The 21396-nt window shown below is 45.9% G+C and overlaps 1 protein-coding gene across 1 annotated transcript in view; it reads left to right on the forward strand.

The window, feature by feature from the left end:
• MERTK (MER proto-oncogene, tyrosine kinase) overlaps window positions 1–21396 on the forward strand; it is a 95901-nt gene that overhangs the window by 33544 nt on the left and 40961 nt on the right. The window contains exons 3-7 of the mRNA XM_045828689.1: window positions 7–107; window positions 2010–2183; window positions 14817–14903; window positions 17520–17635; window positions 20947–21130. Coding sequence (XP_045684645.1) covers window positions 7–107; window positions 2010–2183; window positions 14817–14903; window positions 17520–17635; window positions 20947–21130 — 662 coding nt within the window. The remainder of the gene's footprint in view (window positions 1–6; window positions 108–2009; window positions 2184–14816; window positions 14904–17519; window positions 17636–20946; window positions 21131–21396) is intronic.

Consider the following 21396-nt stretch of genomic DNA (forward strand, 5'->3'; position numbering starts at 1 on the left):
CTAAAGCATAACCAGCGTGCAGCATTCAGACAGTGGGTCATATGTCTGTAAGATGAACATAAACAACGAAGATATTGTGTCTGACCCCATCTACGTTGAAGTACAACGTAAGTACAGAGGTGGCAGAGTGGCCAGTATTAACTGCTTTGCCTGTAGTACTCTACAGTGCGGCAGGCCCATTTATGACTCCATTTGCAAATGCTGCAGATCCAGAAGCACTGAGTTTATATGAGCCAATCTTCTTTTTAGTCTTTAGGTAATAATGAAATGAATTCAATTGTTAAAGTTTTAGCTCCAGCCTAGGCAATAGGCCTGAAATTAAAGAGATTATTGGCTTTTTTGTCCTGAGGTTATATACACTAAAGAGAGTTGATGACTTTTTTAAAGACAGCAAATGCATGTCATTATCCAGCTCTCAGTGCTGGCACCAGGTGCCACTCACCTGGTCAGGTGGCAGTTTGCTTGTTATCCAGCATCTCTTCCCGACCTGTGTATGTGGGCGGTGAGACCAGGGAGGGTGAGTGGCTTCCCTGGACAGGGCCGACAGCTCGGCCAGGCCTTTTTTCAGGGCCCTGGGACTTGTCGGGGCTTGGTTCTGTGCAGTTCCAGGCCATGAGAGGAGCTGGGCTCAGTGGGGGTGAGAAGTGAGACACGGGATGAGGAGAAGCCGTCTCTGCCCTGAAGGAATTTGAACTCCTGTGGGGAATGCACAAGTGAGCCAGCCAGTGAGCCCAGGTTCCTGGGTCTCCAGGTTTACATGCCTGGTTCTGCAATGGCAGGGTCTGTCAAGGGAGGCTTCAAGGAGGAAGTGACTTTATTTTGACCACCCTGGTGGTCACTCCTCACCACCCAGGTGCTGCCCCCTAGGGTTCCGTGCTGGCAGACTATGGGAACACCTCTCTTTCCTATGAGGGCCCTTTTTTCCGGACCCTCATTTATACAGGCTGTAGAGCAAGTGAATAGCTTTTCGGGGAAATTCAACTGGAAACATCTTCCACAAAAAGGCTCCTGCTACCCATTCTTTTATAAACACACACCGTATAGGCACTAATGCTGCAGGAGGCCTGAGAGAGGCAGGCCCTCAGCAGTCTCTCTTACAGCTTTGTTCTGGGCCATTCCACACTGAAATCTAGTGTTACTTCAGCATTGTGGGTAGGGGTGGCTCGTACATTTGCTGTTTATCTGGGAAAAATATTTACAGGACATTTAACTTGTCAAAATCTCAGAAAAATGCCCGGACAGGTTCATGTTAGGTCCAGATAGAGTTTTGCAAAACTTTGAAGCAGGAAAAATGTTTTCCCTTTACCTCTTTACATTATTCCTGTTGGGACCAGGTAGGTCCGTGAGTTCCCAGTCCCAAAAGAACACAGTTTCCATGTGTGAGGACAGTTAGTTCACCTGATGCATTTTTGGCACACGTCCCAAATAAGTGAGTTGCTTGCGTTCCTCTGAGACATTCCTGAAGTGCCTTTCCTCACGGCCTTGATCCTGGAACTCCAGTCGGAGGTCTTAGGGCTGTGGCTGTGTAACTGCATCTACAGTGTTTTCACAAGACTGTGCTTTGAAAGGCGTTCAGCCCTCCACACGTGCACAGAACTTAAAATTCATGTAACCCATCTGGCAGCCTCACACACAGTAGGTTGTCCTCAAAAGCAGCAGACCTATTGTGTGGCTTGGTTTTTCACTGTTTGTTCTGGTGAGGAGTGCTGAACCTGCCGGCCTGCCCACAGAGTGTGAGCACGGCCTGATTTCCAACCAGCCAGGCCTCTCTGCTGGTCAAACCAGTTCCGAGTCACCATAACAAGCCCTTTGGGAAAGTGTCCTGGAAGGTCAGCTGGAGCTAGACTGATGGAGATTAGCCTCTGTTTTCTTTCTTACCCAGCTTTCAGGTGAGAACTGGGGTTTGGACCTGAGGTAGCCCAGTTCTGGTAATTTCCATTCCCCCTAGGGCTCTCTCTGCCTTTGCCTGTGGATTGGAAGCATTCCTTCTGTTAATCCGTTCTCTGCAGGACTTCCTCACTTTACCAGGCAGCCTGAGAGCATGAACGTCACCAGAAACACTGCCTTCAACCTCACCTGTCAGGCCGTGGGTCCACCAGAGCCTGTCAGCATTTTCTGGATTCAAAACAGCAGCCGTGTGAATGAATGGCCTGAAAAATCCCCATCTGTGCTAACTGTTCCTGGTGAGTCTGTGCTGATTTCTTTATTTCCTCTCAGGAGAAAAGCTTTGGTGAGCGTGCCGTGAACCGAGAGGATGGAAACAGGTGTGGTGGCTGAGGTGCGGGACCAGTAGCTGGGGAGGCAGGCGGGACTCCCTGGTGAGAGCTGGGAAGTAGCTGAATGCTCTCCCTTCCCAAGGGTGTTGGTGGTTCAGGTGGAGATGCGGCTGGAATCCGCCAGCCAGGCAGTGGAGCCTCCTCACATCTCCCATAGGGGCCATGGACTCACTGGCCTGGCAGGTCCGGCACTTCAGGAGTCAGTGATGGGAAGACCTCAGTGGGGTGTGACTGTAAGGCGTGACCGCATGTGTCACAGAGGCCACTGTGGGCCAAGTGAGTGAGTCATCATGGGATTGGGGCTGCATTGCTGGTCAGTGGTCGTCTTGATGTCCATCCAAAGGGAAGTGCCCCAACTTGGTTCCCATCGCTCTAACTATGTTCTAGAGTCAACGCCGTTGATGTTCCTGTTTGCTCTTCCCATTGCGTCTTTCAGCAACCTCTGGCCAGGGTACCACCCCTGTGGGGGAGGGAGAACCTTTCTTCTGTATCTTCAGGGTTATTCTGCTGGTCTGATAATCAAATAGACATGAGGCAGATTAGCAAGAGAAAATGACCAAATTTAATGCATACGTGTGTGTGGGAATCACACATACATGATAGAGTTAGAGACCCTCCCCTCCCCCAGACAGGAGCGGTTCAGAGACAGAAACCATAGTGTAAGTAAGATATCTTGAACTAGGGAGGAGGTAAGGTGCCTTGGGGATTCAGAGGATCATTGCAGGGAGAACCAGGTGTTCGGTAGATGGAAGTTTGTCCTGGCACATAGGTCAAAAGAGGTTATCTCTGGTAATCTCTTCTTATGGGCAGGCCCTCTAATTCAAGTTATCCAGGCAGTGAAGGGAGGGCCAGAAGTTTCTCACAGAGGCACATCTTGGCATGACTCATTCTGAACCCCACACCCCTAACCCTTTCTTTGTTCATGCATTTCAGACTTCTGTAAGCAGAAGATGTTCTGGGCACTGAGGATGTGGCGGTGGCTCCTGGAAGCTGTCTTTTTGCTTCCTTGAACCTCAGGGCTCCTTCTGTGTCTGTGGCAGGAGTTCTGAATGGCTGGTGCCCTAGGGCAGCTGGTGCCCTAGGGCTCAGTCCTGGACCCACTTCTTTTCTCCTGAGACCCATTCTGGGACAGCTCCTTTGGGCTGCTGGCTTCAGCCCCATCTGTGTGATGGTAACTTCAAACTGCTTCTCTAGCCCAGACCTCTCTCCTACACTTCAGGCTCATGTAACCAACTGTTTCGCTGGCATTTCCACTTGCTGGATTTGTTGGCATCTTAAAATGAAGCTCTTGATCTTCTCCTGGACTTGTTCTGCCCTGAATTTCTCATCTTAGTAAGAGATACCACCATTTGCCTGTCCTTTCTTTTTCTCATTTTTCACACGCGTGTACAGCAAGTTCCATCAGTTTTGCTTCTACAGTACATCCAAAATCTGTCTTTTCTTCATCTCTGGTGCAGCGTCCTGGTCCTCGTCACCGTCAGCCCTTGTCAGCCCCACTCCAGTAGTTTCCTAGCTGGTCTTGCTCTCAGCCTTGTCCTCACTCTAAATCTTCCTCCGTGTGGCAGATCATGTCACTTGCCTGCTGGAAGCCCTTCCGTGGCTTGCTGTTGTCTTAAACGGTCACTCAGAGTCCTTCCTGCCTCCGCCCAACTCACCAAGCCAACCCCATCCCACTCTCCCTTCTCTCTGAGCACCACTCACACGGGTTGTCTTTCATTTCCTCAGCGCATCGCCCTCCTCCTGCCTCAGGACCTTTGCACTCTCTCTTTTGTCTGCCTGCAGCGTTCGGCCATCTGCCCTTTGTTCTGTGACACAACTCAAATAACACTTCTTCAGTGAAGCCTTTCCTGGTCACCCTGAGCTGTTTTAGATTTTGCCACCTTTTTGTTGACTTCCAATCACGAATCCTTGTGGACTTCCTTATTGCCCTGTTTATAATGACCCTGTTTGTTTATTATCTCTCTTAGAGAGTATGTGCTCAGTAAGGACAAGGGCTTGGTCTCTCCCAAGGCAGTGCCTGACCGGTAGTGTTAGTCACTAAATATTCTGGCCAGAATGGATCAGCAAGTGAATGCCTGCCTATAGGTATTGAATCACTTTTCTAACTCCTGACTCCACCAGGAACATTATGGTTTCCTCTGCCTTCATCTAAGTTTCCTTTGAGTTTCTCCAAGGAGTTGACCATCAGTAACTTCTTTTCAAAGTTGGTTTTAAAAAATATACTCCATCCTCTCTAAGTTGGTTGTTCTGAAGTCTCATAAAGATTTCCTTCATTGAGGTAAAGGTGACCTACAAGTAAGTGAAATGCATAGAACTTGAGCGCACACCTCAGTGAGTTTGATAAGTGTAGAGACGCCTGTAACGACCACGTGAATTAAGATGCATAAGGTGGCTGTCACCTCAGGAGCTTCCCCCTCCTCCCTTCTGATTGGGCCCCATCTCCCACAGGCAGCCCTGTCCTGGTGTCTGTCCTCAGATTAGTGTTGCCTGGTCTCCTGCTTTAAATAAATGGAGTCAGAAAGTGTGTATTCTTCTGTGTCAGAATTCTTTGGCTCAGTGTGATGTGTTTGAGATTCACCCACATTGTTCTGTCAGCAGTGCATTACTTATTATTGTGACAGTGCTCTGTTGTAGGAAAGTGCTGTATTTTGTTATTCATTCATTCCGTGAACATTTGAGATATTTATGGCTATTAGCTACTATGGATAACTATGAATATTTATGTGTGAGTCTCTTGGGGGACATATATTTTTATTTCCCTTGGATAAATAGCTGGGAAAGCAGCAGCTGAATCATATGTAAGCATATGTTTAACTTTTAAAGAAATTAGGAATCTGTTCTCCAAAGGGGTTGAACCATGGTATGTTCCCCAGAGCCATGGAGGAGCGTTCCAGTTGCTCCATCCACATCCTACATCCCCAGTATGAACATTTCATATAGCATAAGTCTACTGTCAAACCCAGGAAACTGCTCTGGCTCATGTTGCTCAGTGGGTTGAGTGCCGGCCTGTGAACCAAAGAGTTGTTGGTTCAATTCCCAGTCAGGGCACATGCCTGGGTTGTGGGTCAGGTCCCCAGTAGGAGATACTTGTGAGGCAAACACACATTGATGTTTCCCTCCCTTTCTCCCTCCTTTCTCCTCTCTAAAATAAATAAATAAAATCTTTAAAAAACAAAACAAAACCAGGGAACTGACACTGGTACCAGCTCTACACAGACTCGTGAGTATGTGTGTGGCTCGCATGTGGCTCTATGTAAATTTATCACACGTAGTTTTGTGAAATCACAGTATCACATAAAGGCTATTTTGAAAAGCATGCTATTAGGTTATTAACTTCTCAATTCCTATTTTGCATCTATCTTCTCCACTGAAGAAAAAATCTTCAAATTAGAGAGAGTAAAATATAGACCTCAGAACGTGGAACCCCAAGTAGGTGGCAGTTGTAAGGATGTATCTGGCCACTTGTAAATAAATCAGATCTCTGAGCTGAGATAAATCACTTGTGGCCTTGGGTGTTAAAAGAATTCGTAGATCATATCACAGAAATACACTTCTGATTACTCTGAAATCATACAGAAGAAGAAAAGTTCTAGATAAATGGAAATGGACAGAGTGTCCTGTTTTCATAAGGAAATGACATTGATCCTGCTAAGTATGGAATCATGAGACATGGAAATACACAGCAAAACTTGAAAAGGGCATATCCAGTTGGTGCCTATAAGGATGTGGAAAACGATCTTATCCAGGAGTTTAGCTCACTAGCAGTGTCAGGCCTGATTTCAAAATCAATTCCAAACTGATTTCCAGTCTTTCTGTGATAGTTACTAGAGGATGTGTCAGGAGACAAGATGGAGAAATAAGTGGAAAAAATAAAAGTAAACAGACTTATCATGGGTTGAACAGTAGCCAAGAACACTGATTTCATGGACTGATATCAACTCAGAGGCTGCCTTTATTAACAGGTCTTTGGCTCCGCTGTGGGTTGGATCAGAGTCGGGATTTCCACCAACAACGTAATGGCAGCTGGCACAAAGCAGGGAGAAAATCTGCTGGTCCAATGGGTCAAGGTTCAAAATAGGTTCAGTAGGCTGGGACAGTGGATTAAACTTTTATAAGGATGAATGTCACATGGTAGAATATGATTCCAAAATTAATTAAATAGACCAGAAGTGAGAGAGCTTTGGCTTTGCGTCAAGTTAATGAGGAAAAAGACCTGGGGGTTTCAGTTAACCTTAAACTCAACATTCACCACCTCCTTTGGTTTCTGGAAGCATCGAGAGGACGTGCGTGAGGTACAGGGAAGGCTCCTGTGTTTTGGATGCTCTGTTCTTGGTTTTGACAAGAGACTTAGGTTATATGGACCGTTCACACTGGGGACATAGGGTGAAGGAAACAGCATCTTCCCTGTGTATTTCTTTACATCTTTCTGTGAATCTATACTTAATTCACGATAAGACTTTTGAAACCTTTATTTCGCATAGTTATTAAATGATCATATGTTGAAAATGTAGAAAATTCAGAAAACTGCTTTTACAGCTTATTACACATTTACAATTACAATGAAAATACTAATGTGTTTTCTTCCTATTCTTTTCTACGTGTGTGTGTGTATAAGTGATTTTCCTTCAAGTGTGAATGATAATGCTTGTGCAGATTAATTCCAGCCTTGTTAATACATGAATAATATGTGAACAAATATTCACTCCAAAACATTCCTATCACAAACATAAAACAAAAAGTGAAAATCTCCCTTTTTTCTGTATGCTTTTACCGCCCTACGGGACTGAACCCACCGCCAGCCTTTGGCTCCCCTGCGTCCAGGCCTCTCCCACTTCTTAAACTGCCTTCGCACGCGTGCGCACTGACAGCCAGGCAAGTAGCGAGTTCCGAGTGTGCGCTCGGGTACCTGCCCTGTCGTTTGTGAAGTGGCCATGGTGAGTGGATGGACCATAATTTACTTAACCATTCCCTTGTTGATGAACATGTAGGTTTTAATTTTTTTCTGTTGCTTATGTAAACATCTTTGAACCCCTGCGTAATTCTTCTCTGAACACCTTGCTAGACACCCTGGGCTTGTCTGTGCCCCCAGAGAGCCTCTTCCATAAGCCCTTGTACCTCCCCACCACATGGAGGCAGAACCATCTGCTTGTCTGCCCCCTTAGTTGTTAATAACTGTGATTATCATATATCAATTATTAATTAGCTTAGCCCCCATCACCCAACACAGTGCCTGGTAGAACTGTGAGACCAAATGAATGAACTAGTGAACAAACAAACGAATGACAGTCCCATGTCTTAGGTCCCTTCACTGGAACAAAGAGACCCAGTGATACTATAAAGTAACTTGTATTTGCATGATTATTTTTGTACTTCAAGTCTTATCTCTTTTCTCATTTCCATCTTTAACCAGTTCTGTGAAATGGATAGAACAGGGTTTTCTACATCCATTTTGTAGGTGCAGAAGGAAGAAGGGCCCTGAGTGCAGGCTTCTGATGCAGGGCTTGTGCCGGGCTGTCCGTGAGACCCAGGCAGCCGGTCGGGCTATGCCCAAGCACCTGAACTTTGTAACATCGAGAAGAGTGACATAGCCCTGGCCGGTGTGGCTCAGTTGTTTGGAGGATAGTCTGGTAAACCAAAAGGTCACAGGTTCAGCTCCCTGCCAGGGCACGTACCCAAGTTGCAGGTTTGGTCCAGGTTAAGGCACATACAGGAGGAAACCTATGGATGCTTCTCTCTCGCATTGCTGTTCCTCTCCCTCTCTACTTCCCTTCCCATCTCTCTAAAGTCAATAAGCCATTCTGACCTGAGATGCCTGCAGAGGGTTGCATACTGATGTAAAGCAGGGTGTGTGCAGGGAGGCACAGTTCTGCCTTGAAATTCACCCTCGGGTAAACCTTCCTGATCCCTGACTGAGAGAGTTTGACCTAAGGAAGCATGTGAAGAGCCTCGATTGTGGATGCTGCTCTGAACTAGCGAGTTTATGAACAGGAAGGGCACACACTGTGTCCTTGATACCAGTTTTTTTGACTAGTGATGTAAGAGCTATCTTTAAGATAAAGGACATTATTCTGAGTCAACAAGCCAATCTCAAAGGTTCCATGCTGTAGGGTTTCATTTATGTAATAGCCTCAAAATGACAGGGTTGTAGTGATGGCAGATGGACCAGCTCTGGCCGAGTTTAGGTTGGAGGAGGATGTTCCCAAAAGGGTTAGCAGAAATGAGCTTCTTTTCGGTAATGGAACAGTTCTATTTCTCTGCACAACCTGTAATAAAATTTCATAGAACTACAATATACACTCGTCCTTCCCAAAACAAAACAAAACAAAACAGAAACTGGCAAAATCTGAATCAGTTTCAGATTTGTATTTTAGTTATGCTATTGCACCAGGTCACTTTCCTGGTTTTAGTGGATGTTCTATAATTGTGTAAGATCTTATCAGCAGGGGAAGCTGAGTGAAGGGTGGACATGAACTCTGTACTATTTCTGCAATTTCTTATGAGTCAAAATTATTTCAAAACAAAGGGTTTTTTTTCTTTTTAAAGAACCACTTTGTCAGGGCAAAACTCAGTTGCGCCAACAGAGAAGAACTGTGAAAAGAATTTGCTGCATGGTATTTAGCGGTAGGATGTATTTATTCTAGGCTAGAGGTGAAGCTCCCCAGCTTCGACATTCAAGACTAATGCTCCCTCACTGTCGTGTGCCCCAAGGCAAGCTACTCAACTTCTTTGTATAAAGTGGGCATAATAACTGTGTCTACTTCATGGAACATTTATGAGGTTCCAGAGAAATAATGAATGAAAAGTCCTTGGTACAGAAGCAGCCTTCAGGAATGACTCAATTGTTCTATTACAAATTTTTACATGCAGTAGTTACTATCAATTGTGACCTACCTTCCTAATAAGAGTGGTAGGTAGACTTATGCTGATCTTTCTGTTTTTTTACATACCTATTTTATATTTAAATCTACATTTAGGACACACACACCTAAGCTAGTTTTTTAGTTAGTTGGATATACTTATTAATTAATATTCATAGTAATAGCAATAGTAATGTCACTGAACTCAAGGGGTTTGCTGCTCAGGGCGTTCTGTTCAAGAACCAGACATGATTCTTGAAAGGTATTTACAACATTGCTTATGTATACTGTTTGGTCAATAACATGTTGATTTCTTCTTTTTAGTTACATTTATCAGGTTGGGTTTTGCTCCTCCCCCTCCAAGATTACCCTGTTTACAGCTGGTCTGCAAAATACCGCACTACATTTTAACATTTAGCAAGGACAGGATAGCATTTAGAGCTGCCCAGCCCTTGAGACTCTTGTCCTTACATAAATCAGTTCATTATTCTCACAGTGCTTTCTATAAAGATTTACTTTGAACTTTATAGCAAGGTGTGATAGTCACTCTTAATACCTGTTTTACAGACCAGGAAAAAACTGGAGTGAGTTAGGGACCCACATGCTTTATTATTCTAGTCTTTTTATGGCAGCTGGCATGGTCCCAGTGAAACGTGTTAGATCATGTCCATCTTCTGCCCAAAGCTCCAGCTTTCCCACTCTACTTAGAGGACAGCGCAAAGGCCTGCCCTACCTGCTTTTCTACCGAGACCGTGCCGTCGCCTCCAGTGAAAACTTGGCCCATTCCCTCACTCTGACTCTCCTCAGAGGACATTTCTCAAGAAACCAGTCTGACCCACGTGTTTAAAATCACAGCCCACTGCTCCACTCACCTCGGGCCTTCTGAGCCCCTCCTGCTTTTTCATAGTACTGATCACCTTCTAAGGGCACACTTACTGAAGAGGTTATTGTTTCTCGCCCACGTCCTACATGAGATGTGAGATGTGTAAGGGCAGAGGCTTTTGCTTTATTTGTGGACACGCCCCCAATGCCTGGAAAAATGTCTGGTACACAGTAAGAACTAGGTAAGTGAATGAATTCAGGGCAAACAGTGCGTTCAGAGTTAGTGAGCATAAGTTCCTTCCGTCATGCAGCATATTCTTCTGTTTCTTGCTTCTTTTGGTAGAAAGATAGACCCCGGGGGGCGGGGGGCGGCGGGGATGAAAGGACTGAATTGCTTAAACCAGAACTCAAGGAATTGGCCTAACTGTGCTCTTAGAAGTTGCTCCCTCAGCAGTTCTGAATGTCCTTTCCTCAAGGGAACATCCTGTGACTGAATGTTCCTTAAAATATCTTTCAGACTTTGTGTCAGAGGCTCTCTTTCTTTTAAACCAGCAGAAAACCAGGCAAGAGGGGCCTGAGCCATCTTGGGGTTGGGTGCAATTTAATGGAATCAGGGACAGCCTGGGCAGAGGATGTGCAGGGGGCTGGGGCACTGTGGGGGGCATGGTGGCAGGGGGTGGAGTGGGTGGTAGGGCAGAGACTGAGGGCTGGATCATTTTTTCCGTGGAAAGCCACAGAGTTTGGGTATAGAACTTGCAGGTCTATTCCAGTCTGGTGGTTTGTGTTCCCCCAGAGGGAAGGCCGGACAGTGAGAGGGAGCTGTCTCTCCTGGGCACACCCGTTGCTGTGTCCACCCCAGGCTGAGTGAGTCTCTCTCGTTGGGCTGCTTGTGCCAAAAGAAGTGTAACATACAGTAAGCAAAGAAGACTGTACTTGGCCCCAGTGCCCATCTAGTTTTGGAGAAAGTTCACTGGTTTGGACCAGCTTCCACTCTCTCTGCCAGCACCTACGTACGGAGCATCTGTTGGGAACTGCTGTCATCAGTGGTTGGCTCTGTCTGGGTGGTTCTGAAAGGGGGTGGGGGGCAGGGAGTTTGCTACAGATGGTTTTCCTGACTTTGTGTTCACTCTGACAAGAAACACAAAGAGGAAAATGGACTTCCCGTTTAACCTGGAGTCATGTCCCATGATAAACACTTCTACTTCCTGCATCGATAAACCCTGAAGGCCTGAAGGACGCTAGGTTGCATCTCAGTGAAACCCACTCGTCCCCCTGGTTTACGGAAGGGCCAGCTTTTCCCTCACGGCCAGAATGTGACTGGTGCTTTGTTCTCAAGTGTTTCCCAAGAGAACCTGGGAACTTGCAACAGTCATTGAATTCTGGTGACTGGCTTTAGCCTGCAAATGTCAGCTCAAGCACCCAAAAAAAAGCTACTCCCTGTGTCTTCTGATTGAGCCAAAGCTGATTTTTCTAAATATAAGTCAAGTGTTGCAAGTTCATGGCGCCTTGCAACATGCACATGTTGGTTGGGAGCTTACAACTGGAAAGTGGAAAGTGATACTTCAGCATGAGAAGCAAAGTGTCACAGGGGCCCCAAGGTGGCTTAGAGGGGTCTGTGTCTTCATCCTCACCCAGGGTGTCATCTTTCCTAAAATCCAAGCTCAACAAAGTGCCTAAGTCCAGGTGCTGTGCCACCTCTTCTGTCCCTCTGATTTCCTGCATCCATATCATTGCTCCCTCACTTCACAAAAGAAAAGAGACCCGCTCAGACTTATCTCAAGTCACTGTGGGGCCTCAGTTCTCAGACGCTTTGGTCTCAAGATACCTGTGAAATTAAAGTTTAAAAATTATTGAGAACCCAGGTTATGTGAGTTTGGGTTATGTGAATTCTCTCGGTTGATACGTACTGAATCAGAAATCAAAACTGAAAACTTCTCTAACACAAGGATACACAAGCTCTTTCAAAAGCTAATAGACCTAACGGCATCGCACAGCACACAGCCTCTGGAAAAGCACATGCCTTCCTGTGCACGGACCCTTCAGAGGAGCTTTACCAGAGAATGTCAGGATGTATTCAGGGTACCTGAAATTACATTCTTAGCAGCTGTTTAAATTAGGAACAGTTTAACATGCAAACTTGAAAATGTGTGAGAGGCTACACATATTTTTTAAAATTCTTTGGGCAGAAATCAAGCAGCAGCTACAAAGACCCCAGAGGCAAGGCCTTCGCGTATTTGAAAGAAATACGTCTCCGAAGTGCAGTAAATATTTTCTAAACTACCACAGAGGCTGTTAGTGGCCTCATCCCTGACTTGAGAGGAGTTGACCAACTGGGAAAAGAGCCTGGATGCTACCTGGAGCTGTAGCTTCTGGGCACCTGCAGCTGTCTGCAGGATCTAGCTTAGCAGTCCATAGGGTTTTCCTCCAGCCAGACAGAAATACTCCTCCAATGAAAATACTCCTCCGTTAGGCTGGAGGCATGCATTTTAACTCTCTAAGTTAAAATACCTGAAATGTCTGCTTCTGATATAATATTATTTTAGCAAGTGAATGGTCACCACAGGATAGTAGGACAGAGGCCCAGAGGTCCATTCCCCGCCGCAGGGGCTGCGTTAGACTCGGGACAAACTCTCTCTGGAAAAGCACCAGCACAGAAGGGATTGGATTTGCATTTCTTCCTAGATCCACTCCCGCCCTCTGGCCACTGGCCTTTCTTGGTTCATGCCTGGCAGCATGTTCCTTTTGGTTTTTTAAATATTTAACTACTTCATTCCTGTCAAGCTTTGAATTTTAAAAATATCAGAGGGAACATTGCCTATGCAAGTAGATCCATAAAAGAAAACAAAACAAGCTTTTCAGGCAAGAAGCAAATGGTGGTGTATTTTCAGGAATTCTGTCTGGCTGTCTTCTTCCACTTCATGATTGTCCTTTCTGCCAGAGACAGAAGTTTTCAGAGGGTATATATGGCTGTGTTTTTAAAATGTAACCTTTTTAATTTCTAAAATAGTTTTTAGAGTTACAGAAAACTTGTGGAAATGGGACAGAGAATTCTCTCCCCCACCATCCCCTCCTGTTGTACCTTAATATGGCACATTTGTTACAATTGATGAGCCAATACTGGTGCGGTGTTATTAACTGAAGTCCATACCTCATTCACATTTCCTTTGTTTTTACCTAAGTCCTTTCGCTATTCCAGGATTTCATTCAGGGTTTAGTTGCCAGGTCTGCTTGGGCTCCTCTTGGCTGTGACAGTGTCGCCAACTGTTTTTGTTTTCAGTGACCTTGACAGTTTTTTTAAATGTATTTTTTAATTGAATTGATTAGGATGACACTGGTTTCACATGTACAGTTCTATAATACATCATGTGTGTATTGTATTGTGTGTTCATCACTGCAAGTGAGAAGTCACTTTCCATCACCATTTACCCCCTCACACCCCCTTTCTACCCACCCCCATCCCCCTTCCCTCTGGCAATCACCATACTATTGTCTGTGTCTCTGAAGTTTTGTGTTTTTTACTTACTCCCATTGCATTTTTCAACCCCTCTCCTGTCTGACAGCTGTCAGAGTGACCTTGACAGTTTTTAGGAGGAAGGACAGGTTCGTAGACTGGCCCACAGTTGGACCTGCCCGTGGTTTTCCTTGTGAGTAGACTTGGGTAATCTGTTTGAGGAGGAAGACTGCAGAGGGGGAGTGCCACTGGCATCACAGGGTATCCAGGAGACACTCTGTCAGCGTGACTTATCATCGTTGGCATTGACCTCGATCATCTGGGTGAGTCAGTGTTTTTCAGTTTCTCCAGGCTAAAGTTTTTCTTTTGTTTTCCTTTCCACACTGTCCTCTTTGGAAGGAAGTCACTGTGCATGGCCCACGCTTTAGTAGGGTGAGTTACGCTCCCTCCTGAGGGCAGAGCACCCATGTTAATTCTTGGGGAGGTTTTCCTAGTCTCCCCTTCTTATCGTGTATTTATATCAGTGTAGACTCATGGGCATTTGTTTTACACTTTAGGTTACAATCCAATGGCACTTCTCTGTTCTTGCTCATGTTGTTCCAGTTGTGGCCGCTGGAAGTGCTTTCAGTTGCTCCTGTGTGTCTGTCGCACCCGCTCCGTGGGTGGGCCTGCATGTCTGTGATGCTCTGTTTGTGTTGTGTTGTGCCCCGGGCTCAGCCTTGCTCCCATCCGAGAATCAGCCATTTCCCCGGGTTCCTTCACTGGAAAGTGGGATTATATCTGGATCACCTCTCTTCCTTTCTACTTAAAATTAATGAATCAGAATCTTCATGCTTTGGAAATAATTTAAAATTTCTTTTTATTTAGCACTGTTACCATGTTTGTATAATAATTCCTAATGAGTTGAGTGACTTTTTACTATTAAATAAGGACTCATTACAACAGATCATCTGAAATTCTTTAAACTGTGGGTTTTATCCTGCTGTTTTTGAAACTGTGAAGTGTCCGTGCTGTACTGGGCAGCTAAAGCCCAGCGGATTACACAGGGAGCCTCCGAGACCACTTTTCTTGATATTGGGGTTTGCGACTCCCACACCTCCTTGTAGAAATTTAAAACTCTAAATGATAGTGCTTTGTTGCCTGATGCGTCTCCCCCTCAGAGAAAAAGAAAGGCTTTGAATGGAGGACCACTGCCTCTCAGGCCCCTGGTTGCGCCTTGGTATGCAGTGTTTAATCCCAGGTGTTTTTTTTTTTCTTTTTCAAAACATCAGAACACTTTTAAAATTAATTTTGCATGTATGGCTTGAGGCAATGAACCAGGAAGTGAAAGCATGCCCAGACACCCGCAGGGTTCTGTGGAGCGGTGGCCGGATTTTCTGCTGGTGGTCTCACGGTCTCCTTCCGCTTCAGGTCTGACCGAGACGGCAGTCTTCAGCTGCGAGGCCCACAATGACAAGGGGCTGACCGTGTCCAAGGGCATACAGGTCAACATCAAAGGTGAGAAGCAGAGCCTGTCCCTTGAGCGTGTTTGGGAGTTGGGTGCGGGGGGACAGCTAAAGCCCGGGCGTCCCTACTGACTGCCTCTGTGAACTTGGACAAGTCACCTGACCTCTCTGGCTTGTGTCCCCTCTGTAAAATGGGGTAATTACAGAACCTACCTGTTCTCAAGGCTAAATGAGATTATATCATTAAAGCACTCACACCAGTGCCTGGCACATAAGTTTGGTAAACACTGGCCAGTTTAGCTCTGCTCAGTCTGAGAAGAAAATAGGCTGAAATGTTTACCTTCAGCACCTCAGCCCCCGTTTTCATTTTTCCCTCTTCCAGCCTGAACTAGTTCTGGTCACTCCTTGAAGAGCCCCTGGGGTGGGGGCGGCTGGAGTCCTTGGTCCAGGAGTGGGCTCTGCCCTCCCCAGGGCAGCTGCTGCTGCTGCTGCTCAGAGCTGGGGGGCGAGCAGGGCAGGGTCCCTCTCCTGCTCCAGTCTTTTTCTCCTCGCCTCCCAGTCCCCCTTGCTTCCTTTAAGCTGGGACATAAGGTAATGGAAGGCTTATGTGGAGACAGTCCAATCCAATCAGCTGCTTCTTCCTCCTGTTTCTGTGGGATGAAAGGCATTTAAAGCTGAAACCTGAAAAGAAAGGAAAACCCAAATGTAAATACTGCCTTTTTATCCCATTTCAAATCATCTGCCTTACCCACTCTCACAGAAATTCAGGCAAATTCTGTGTTTCGGTATTTGTTCTTAATGAGGGGGCATTTTCTAAAAGTTCGTTGGGAGGAAAAAATGAGCCCATCGCACATCACCGCTGGAGGAGCTGTATGACTTCCTTCCTCTATTCCGAATCCCATCACTGCCACTTTTAGAGGAAATGTCGGTGATTTCAAAAATGCATGAGTGGGCATAAATATATAAAGCCATTTTCATCAAGTATAAACATCCTAAAAATCCAGAAAAAGTGGAATACTTTTTTCATTTTTGCTTCTCACAGGATCGCAGCTTTTTAAAAAATAAACCCTATTTCCAAAACTTAAGTTCTCAGCTTTTATTTATTTAAAAATTTCTGTCAAAGCAACGAAGACTCCCTTCTTCTAATCTGCTATTAACTATAGTGCCTGTGGCCAAATTTTGATGTGGGAAAGCAGGCATTTTATGGCAGTTCTACAGCTAACCTATTTTGGGGGAGTGAGTCAAACAAAATGCTCCCCCTCCCCCACTCACCAGGCTGCATATCTGCTGGTAAAACTGAAACTACTGAACATGCCACCCAGTGTGCACTTAGCATGGCCCAGGCCTCCCGCCCATCCTGTTACTTCCTTCCCCACCTCCACGCCTCCCTCAGCCCTTGGCGTGTCAGCTCCTTGAACCTGCACCACAGCCCCTGGAAGAGTGGTGTTACTGCCCCAGCAGTGAAAGAGGGAACTGAGTTTAGAGGGCACCCAGCTGTGCCCTGGGCCATCCGGCCGGCCGGCCAAATGGTGATCAGATGCCCAGTCCCTGCTGGTGCTCACACTGGTCAGCTTACTGCCCCTCAACCAGCCTCCCGTGTCCTGTTGAGGGACACTAGCCCTGGGATCAGGCAGACCTGGTTCAATTCCAGTTTGCATTCCCCTGCTCTGTGAGCTTTATCAAGTTTTCATTTCTGTGATCCTCAGTTTCTGAGTCTGTGGATGGAGATGGTAAGACGACCTCTCTGATAGGGTTCCAATAATAATGAGATGAGGTGGAGACCATAAAGTGGGGTACATAGTAGGCACACAACATCAGTCATCATGTTTTATTAAAAGTGACTAATTAAGAATTAAATTTAGCCTGGCTGGCATAGCTCAGTGGATTGAGCTTGGGCTGTGATCCAAAGTGTCGCAGGTTTGATTCCCAGTCAGGGTACATGCCTGGGTTGCAGGCCATGACCCCCAGCAACCACACATTGATGTCGCTCTCTCTCTCTCTCCTTCCCTTCCCTCTCTAAAAATAAATAAATAAAATCTAAAAAAAAAATTAAATTTAGCACAAAAAAGTAAGACCCCCCCAAACTTCAGATTCTTCTTAGATTCTAATTGAAATCCGTGTTCACATCCCATGTGTGGTCGAGGTCATCGCACACTCGTTATGGTCCCCCTAAACACACATGCACACACACAGACACACGCACACACATACTCCTGGGACCCATCTCTTCTCTGCACAGGACACTCTTATCCTCTGCTCAATAGGTACCCCAACTCAGGCAAGAGCTCCGCAAGAGCAGGGCTGTGTCCCTTCTCCACGGAGCGCCCAGCAAGGCACCTGCACACTGCAGAACCGTGGGTGTGAGCTCAGTCAAGGAGATGGACGTCTCCACATCCTTTCCAGCTAAAAGCTCTCCCTTCGTCTGTGGGCAGAGAAACGGGCCTGTGTCCCCCCACCCACCCCAGGCAGAGCCACCCCATCACTGGAAAGCCTGTCTGTAGGTTAATACAGTTGCCCTCAGGCATAGGGTGGCTCTTCTTTAAAACTTGTGTTTAATTTTTCTAATCTTAAGAAATGGAAAGAGGCTTTGTATTAATGTGCCTGTTTGGCCGCCTGGCCTCCTGTGTTTTCTAACTGTGCTTGCGCGCGTGTCTTTGTGTTCACGCAGTCCTGCCTTCCCCACCAGCTGAAGTCAGCCTTCACAACAAGAGCGCACATGGCCTCCTCATCTCCTGGGTCCCGGGCTTTGATGGATACTCTGAGTTCAGCAATTGCAGCATTCAGGTAAACGAACCTCAAGAGTACAGAAAGGAGTCACTGTTGGTGTCCTGTAGGTCTCCCTGACTTTTCCTTTCTCCTGTGGATGGGCGCTGAGGACATCTCAACACCTCTATTGAGAGTCTTTGACCTCCTCCCACCTCACCATTCACCTGTGTGCACCATCTATGGTCTTCTGCCCCAGGACGCTGCCTCCCTCCTATGAGTGGTCAGGGCCCAACCAGGGGGAACTGTGAGGCCAGGGAACATCACTTTTGGCCAGGTCAAAAACACACCCCTAAAGTAGGACTGGCTTGTGACCAGGAGTTCAGGAAGCCAGGTACTCGTCATTCTGGCTTCTCCTGGGCTGGTGTCCATAAAGGACAGGCATGAAGGCAAGAGCTGGGTTATCTTTGCTACTGAATGTAGCACTTTGCCCCTTGCCCGGGAAATCTGAGCCATACAAGCCTTGCAAAGGGTTCACCCATTTTTAAACACTACCTAAAACTGGTATAAAATAGAGGTTAGCCATCCTACAATGATTCCGTGCCGTGATGTAATCTCTGCTCTGAGTGTTAGTTTTGTAAACTTGGAAAGTAACCCTGCTCTTTGTTTCCTGAGTGCCTAAAACAGCCTAGGGGCTTTGCAGACGCTGTCTCACTGAAACCCACATAGCACTGCAGGCCCAGAGACCGGAGGGGCAGGACCAGGTTTGAGGCTGGGATGCTTATGCCACTATCAGTACTCAGAGCCACTTGCACCTCCGTGTGTCAGGAGAGACATTGGGTGTGGGGACAGGTAGTGAATGCATGCTGATTATCTGCTAAAAACGTAAATGTGTTCTGCCTGGTACTTTATCATACAGTATGGTCAGGATTTGTTCTTAGTTTCATAAATGTCTGGTCTGATTAGTCAAAAACATGTTAATCTGACACAGGCCATTTATACCCACTCACCTTAAGGAAGTGACTTCCAAAGAATTTTGGGTTGACAGCCAGATGTTTTTAATACCAAATGGGATCAGTTTCCCGCCCCTCACTGCCTCCCACTGTTGTCTAACAGCTGCCCTTGCTTTGAAGAAGGAAAACACGCATTGTCCCCCCAGTAGTCTGCACCCGCACCCTGCCACCCCCAGCCTTGCTTAGTCCTTGCCCAGCGTCACTTGTAAACCTCCCAAGTCCTGGTAAGTGTCAGGAATTCTGGTGTGTCTACAAAGTCCTCACTAGGAATACTTCTTAACAGTTTTTTTGGAGGTATATTTCACATACCATAGTATTCACTCATTTAAAGCATACAGTTTGGTGGTTCTTAGTCACAGCACTGGGCAGCCCTCGCTGCTGTCTCTTTGTGTCTATATCAAAAAGAGATAGTGGGCTGTAGTTTTCTTGTGTTGGCTGCTTCTGGTTTCACTATGTGGGTGATATTGGCCTTGTGAAATAGGTGTTCCTCCTTTACTATTTCTTGGAAGAGTTTGTGGAAGGTTGTTCTTCCTTCTTTCTAAATATCTGGTAGAAATCACAGGAGAAGCCATCTGGTCCTAATATAACTGGGCCCTTTGTTTTCTCCTGCACTGCTAACAGGGTTAGTCAGGACTGTTGTGAGAAGTTAAAATTTATATTCTGCAGATTAATAATATATTCCATTTCTAAAGGAACCAAGGATAGTTTTGTAGTAAGTTCCGAGTCCATTACAGTTTTAAACTCTGACTCGGTAACAAATGAATGTTCTGGCCGAGATTCAGATCCATGCCGCAGCAGGACACGCCCTCCCACTTCCTTAGGTCCTGACACCAATCCCTTTCTTCACCCATTTTTGGGCTGCATATTCCAGGTCTATTTTTAACTCTGCCATGTACTTCTTGCTGTTTCATCCCCTCTTTTCCCCCAGGACCCACTGAGCAGGACTGTTAATAGACCTTGTCGTCTTCCAGGAACGTGCTCTCAAGGGGTGTCTTGTGCCTGGAAATGCTCTACACATTGCTCCCAAAATGGGTGGCTGGGAACCACAGGTCTCCTCCACCTTAGTTTATGTGGTTGGTCACCGGAAAGGAAGTGCTTACTCTAAAGTGAAGAAACAAAGTGGTTTCTGCCAATAGCCACCACCAAGATGAACTAGTAGCTCACTGTAGCTCTTCGGGCCAGCTGGTGCTTCTTGTCACCCAGTGAGGTCTCTGATTGTTAGTCAGAGGTCAGGCTCAGCCCCAGCACCTCCCATGAGGTGTCGCTAGTGGATTTGGAATTCAGAAATGTTATCTGTGGCTCCTTGGCCTAAATTTCAGCACCTATATCCTGAAATGACAGCATTGTATATCCACGCCCCACGATTGCCAGCCTATTATTATCAGGAATAAATATAGGGTTTATGATTTTTTTCCCAAATTGCCTTTGGTTATTTTTTTTATTCAATACTATTTTGTCTTTCTGATTTTATAAGTGCTCTATTTTATAGAAATTTTTTAAATGTGTGGTGAAAAAACACTCCCCAGTTTCCCCATTCCCAGACGGGAGGTATGCTTCAGGAAACCAAGAGAGATTTTTGCTGGGAATCCCCTCCCCTGCCTGTGCAGACAGAGGGCACCTAGAGAGGGAGGTGGGGAGATGGCAGGGTTTATGGAAGGAAGAGCAAAGAGAAGGAACTCAGAGAGAGAGCTGATATGTTTTAAAATGATTTGGAGAAAAGTTTGTTGGGTGAGGTATAAATGGCTCTTTCCTGTGTCTCCACACCAAAAAATGTCATAAAGCCTACCTTATCTGTGTTTGCTTTTGGAGTGAACTTATACTGGGGTGGACTGGGGGAAAGAATAATAAACACACTAAAATTCTCCTCAAGGAAGAGCAGAGGGTCCTCAGGACACATGATGAAAAGAAATACAGATTAAAACAAAATCCAGTATCCCATCTTCTAAAGTAGGTTCGGAAAAGGTTCCCTTTAAAGGTCTGAATAGCACCTTGGAGGCCGTGTCACCACATGTCTGTTGACTTTGTGCGTGTTCTGTGAAACAGCTGTAAGAAACCAAGACTTGAGGTGGTTCTGAGAAAGGAAGGGCTATTTCATAACATGTATTATAATAATCCTAATATAATGATAATTATTTACTTTGTTGTCTGCCACACTGAGAACACTTATTTTAGGTCCTTCCTCGGGTCCTCCATTGTTGCTCCGGCAGCATGAGTAACAGTCAGTAATGCTGGTGGGGACATTGGTGCGTGGCCTGGAAGGAAGCAAGTACTTCCTTTCTGTGACAGGAAGGGCCACATGCTCGGGATGCCTGAGAGCCCCACGTCTGACATTCCCACTACCTTACTAATGCCGGGTCCACCTCTTCACTCTTCACTTAGGTCAAGGAAGTTGATCCTCTGAGTAATGGCTCCATCATGATTTTTAACACCTCTGCTTCTCCACCTCTGTATCAAATCAAGCAGCTGCGAGCTCTGGCTAATTACAGCATTGGCGTGTCCTGCAGGAATGAGATTGGCTGGTCTGCGTGGAGCCCTTGGATCCTGGCCAGCACGACCGAAGGAGGTAATTCCTGGCATTCAGTATATTGCTTCTAATGGCATGGGATTAAACAAGTCCCTCCCAGTGGCCTGATTTAGAGTTTAAACTGCTTTCTTTGGTCTTTGTTTCCAGAGGAAATTTTTATTGTGGTGGCCAGTGAAAATAAGAAAGAAACTTAAACACTACATATAGGTATTATGTTTTGGTATAAGAAGATATTAATAGCAGCACATTCTTTATAGCATATATTATTTCAATTAAAATATAACAACAAAAAATGTTATTACTCA

Source organism: Phyllostomus hastatus, unplaced genomic scaffold, assembly GCF_019186645.2.
Source record: "Phyllostomus hastatus isolate PE091 unplaced genomic scaffold, TTU_PhHast_1.1 phas_scaffold_78, whole genome shotgun sequence".
Taxonomy (NCBI): domain Eukaryota; kingdom Metazoa; phylum Chordata; class Mammalia; order Chiroptera; family Phyllostomidae; genus Phyllostomus; species Phyllostomus hastatus.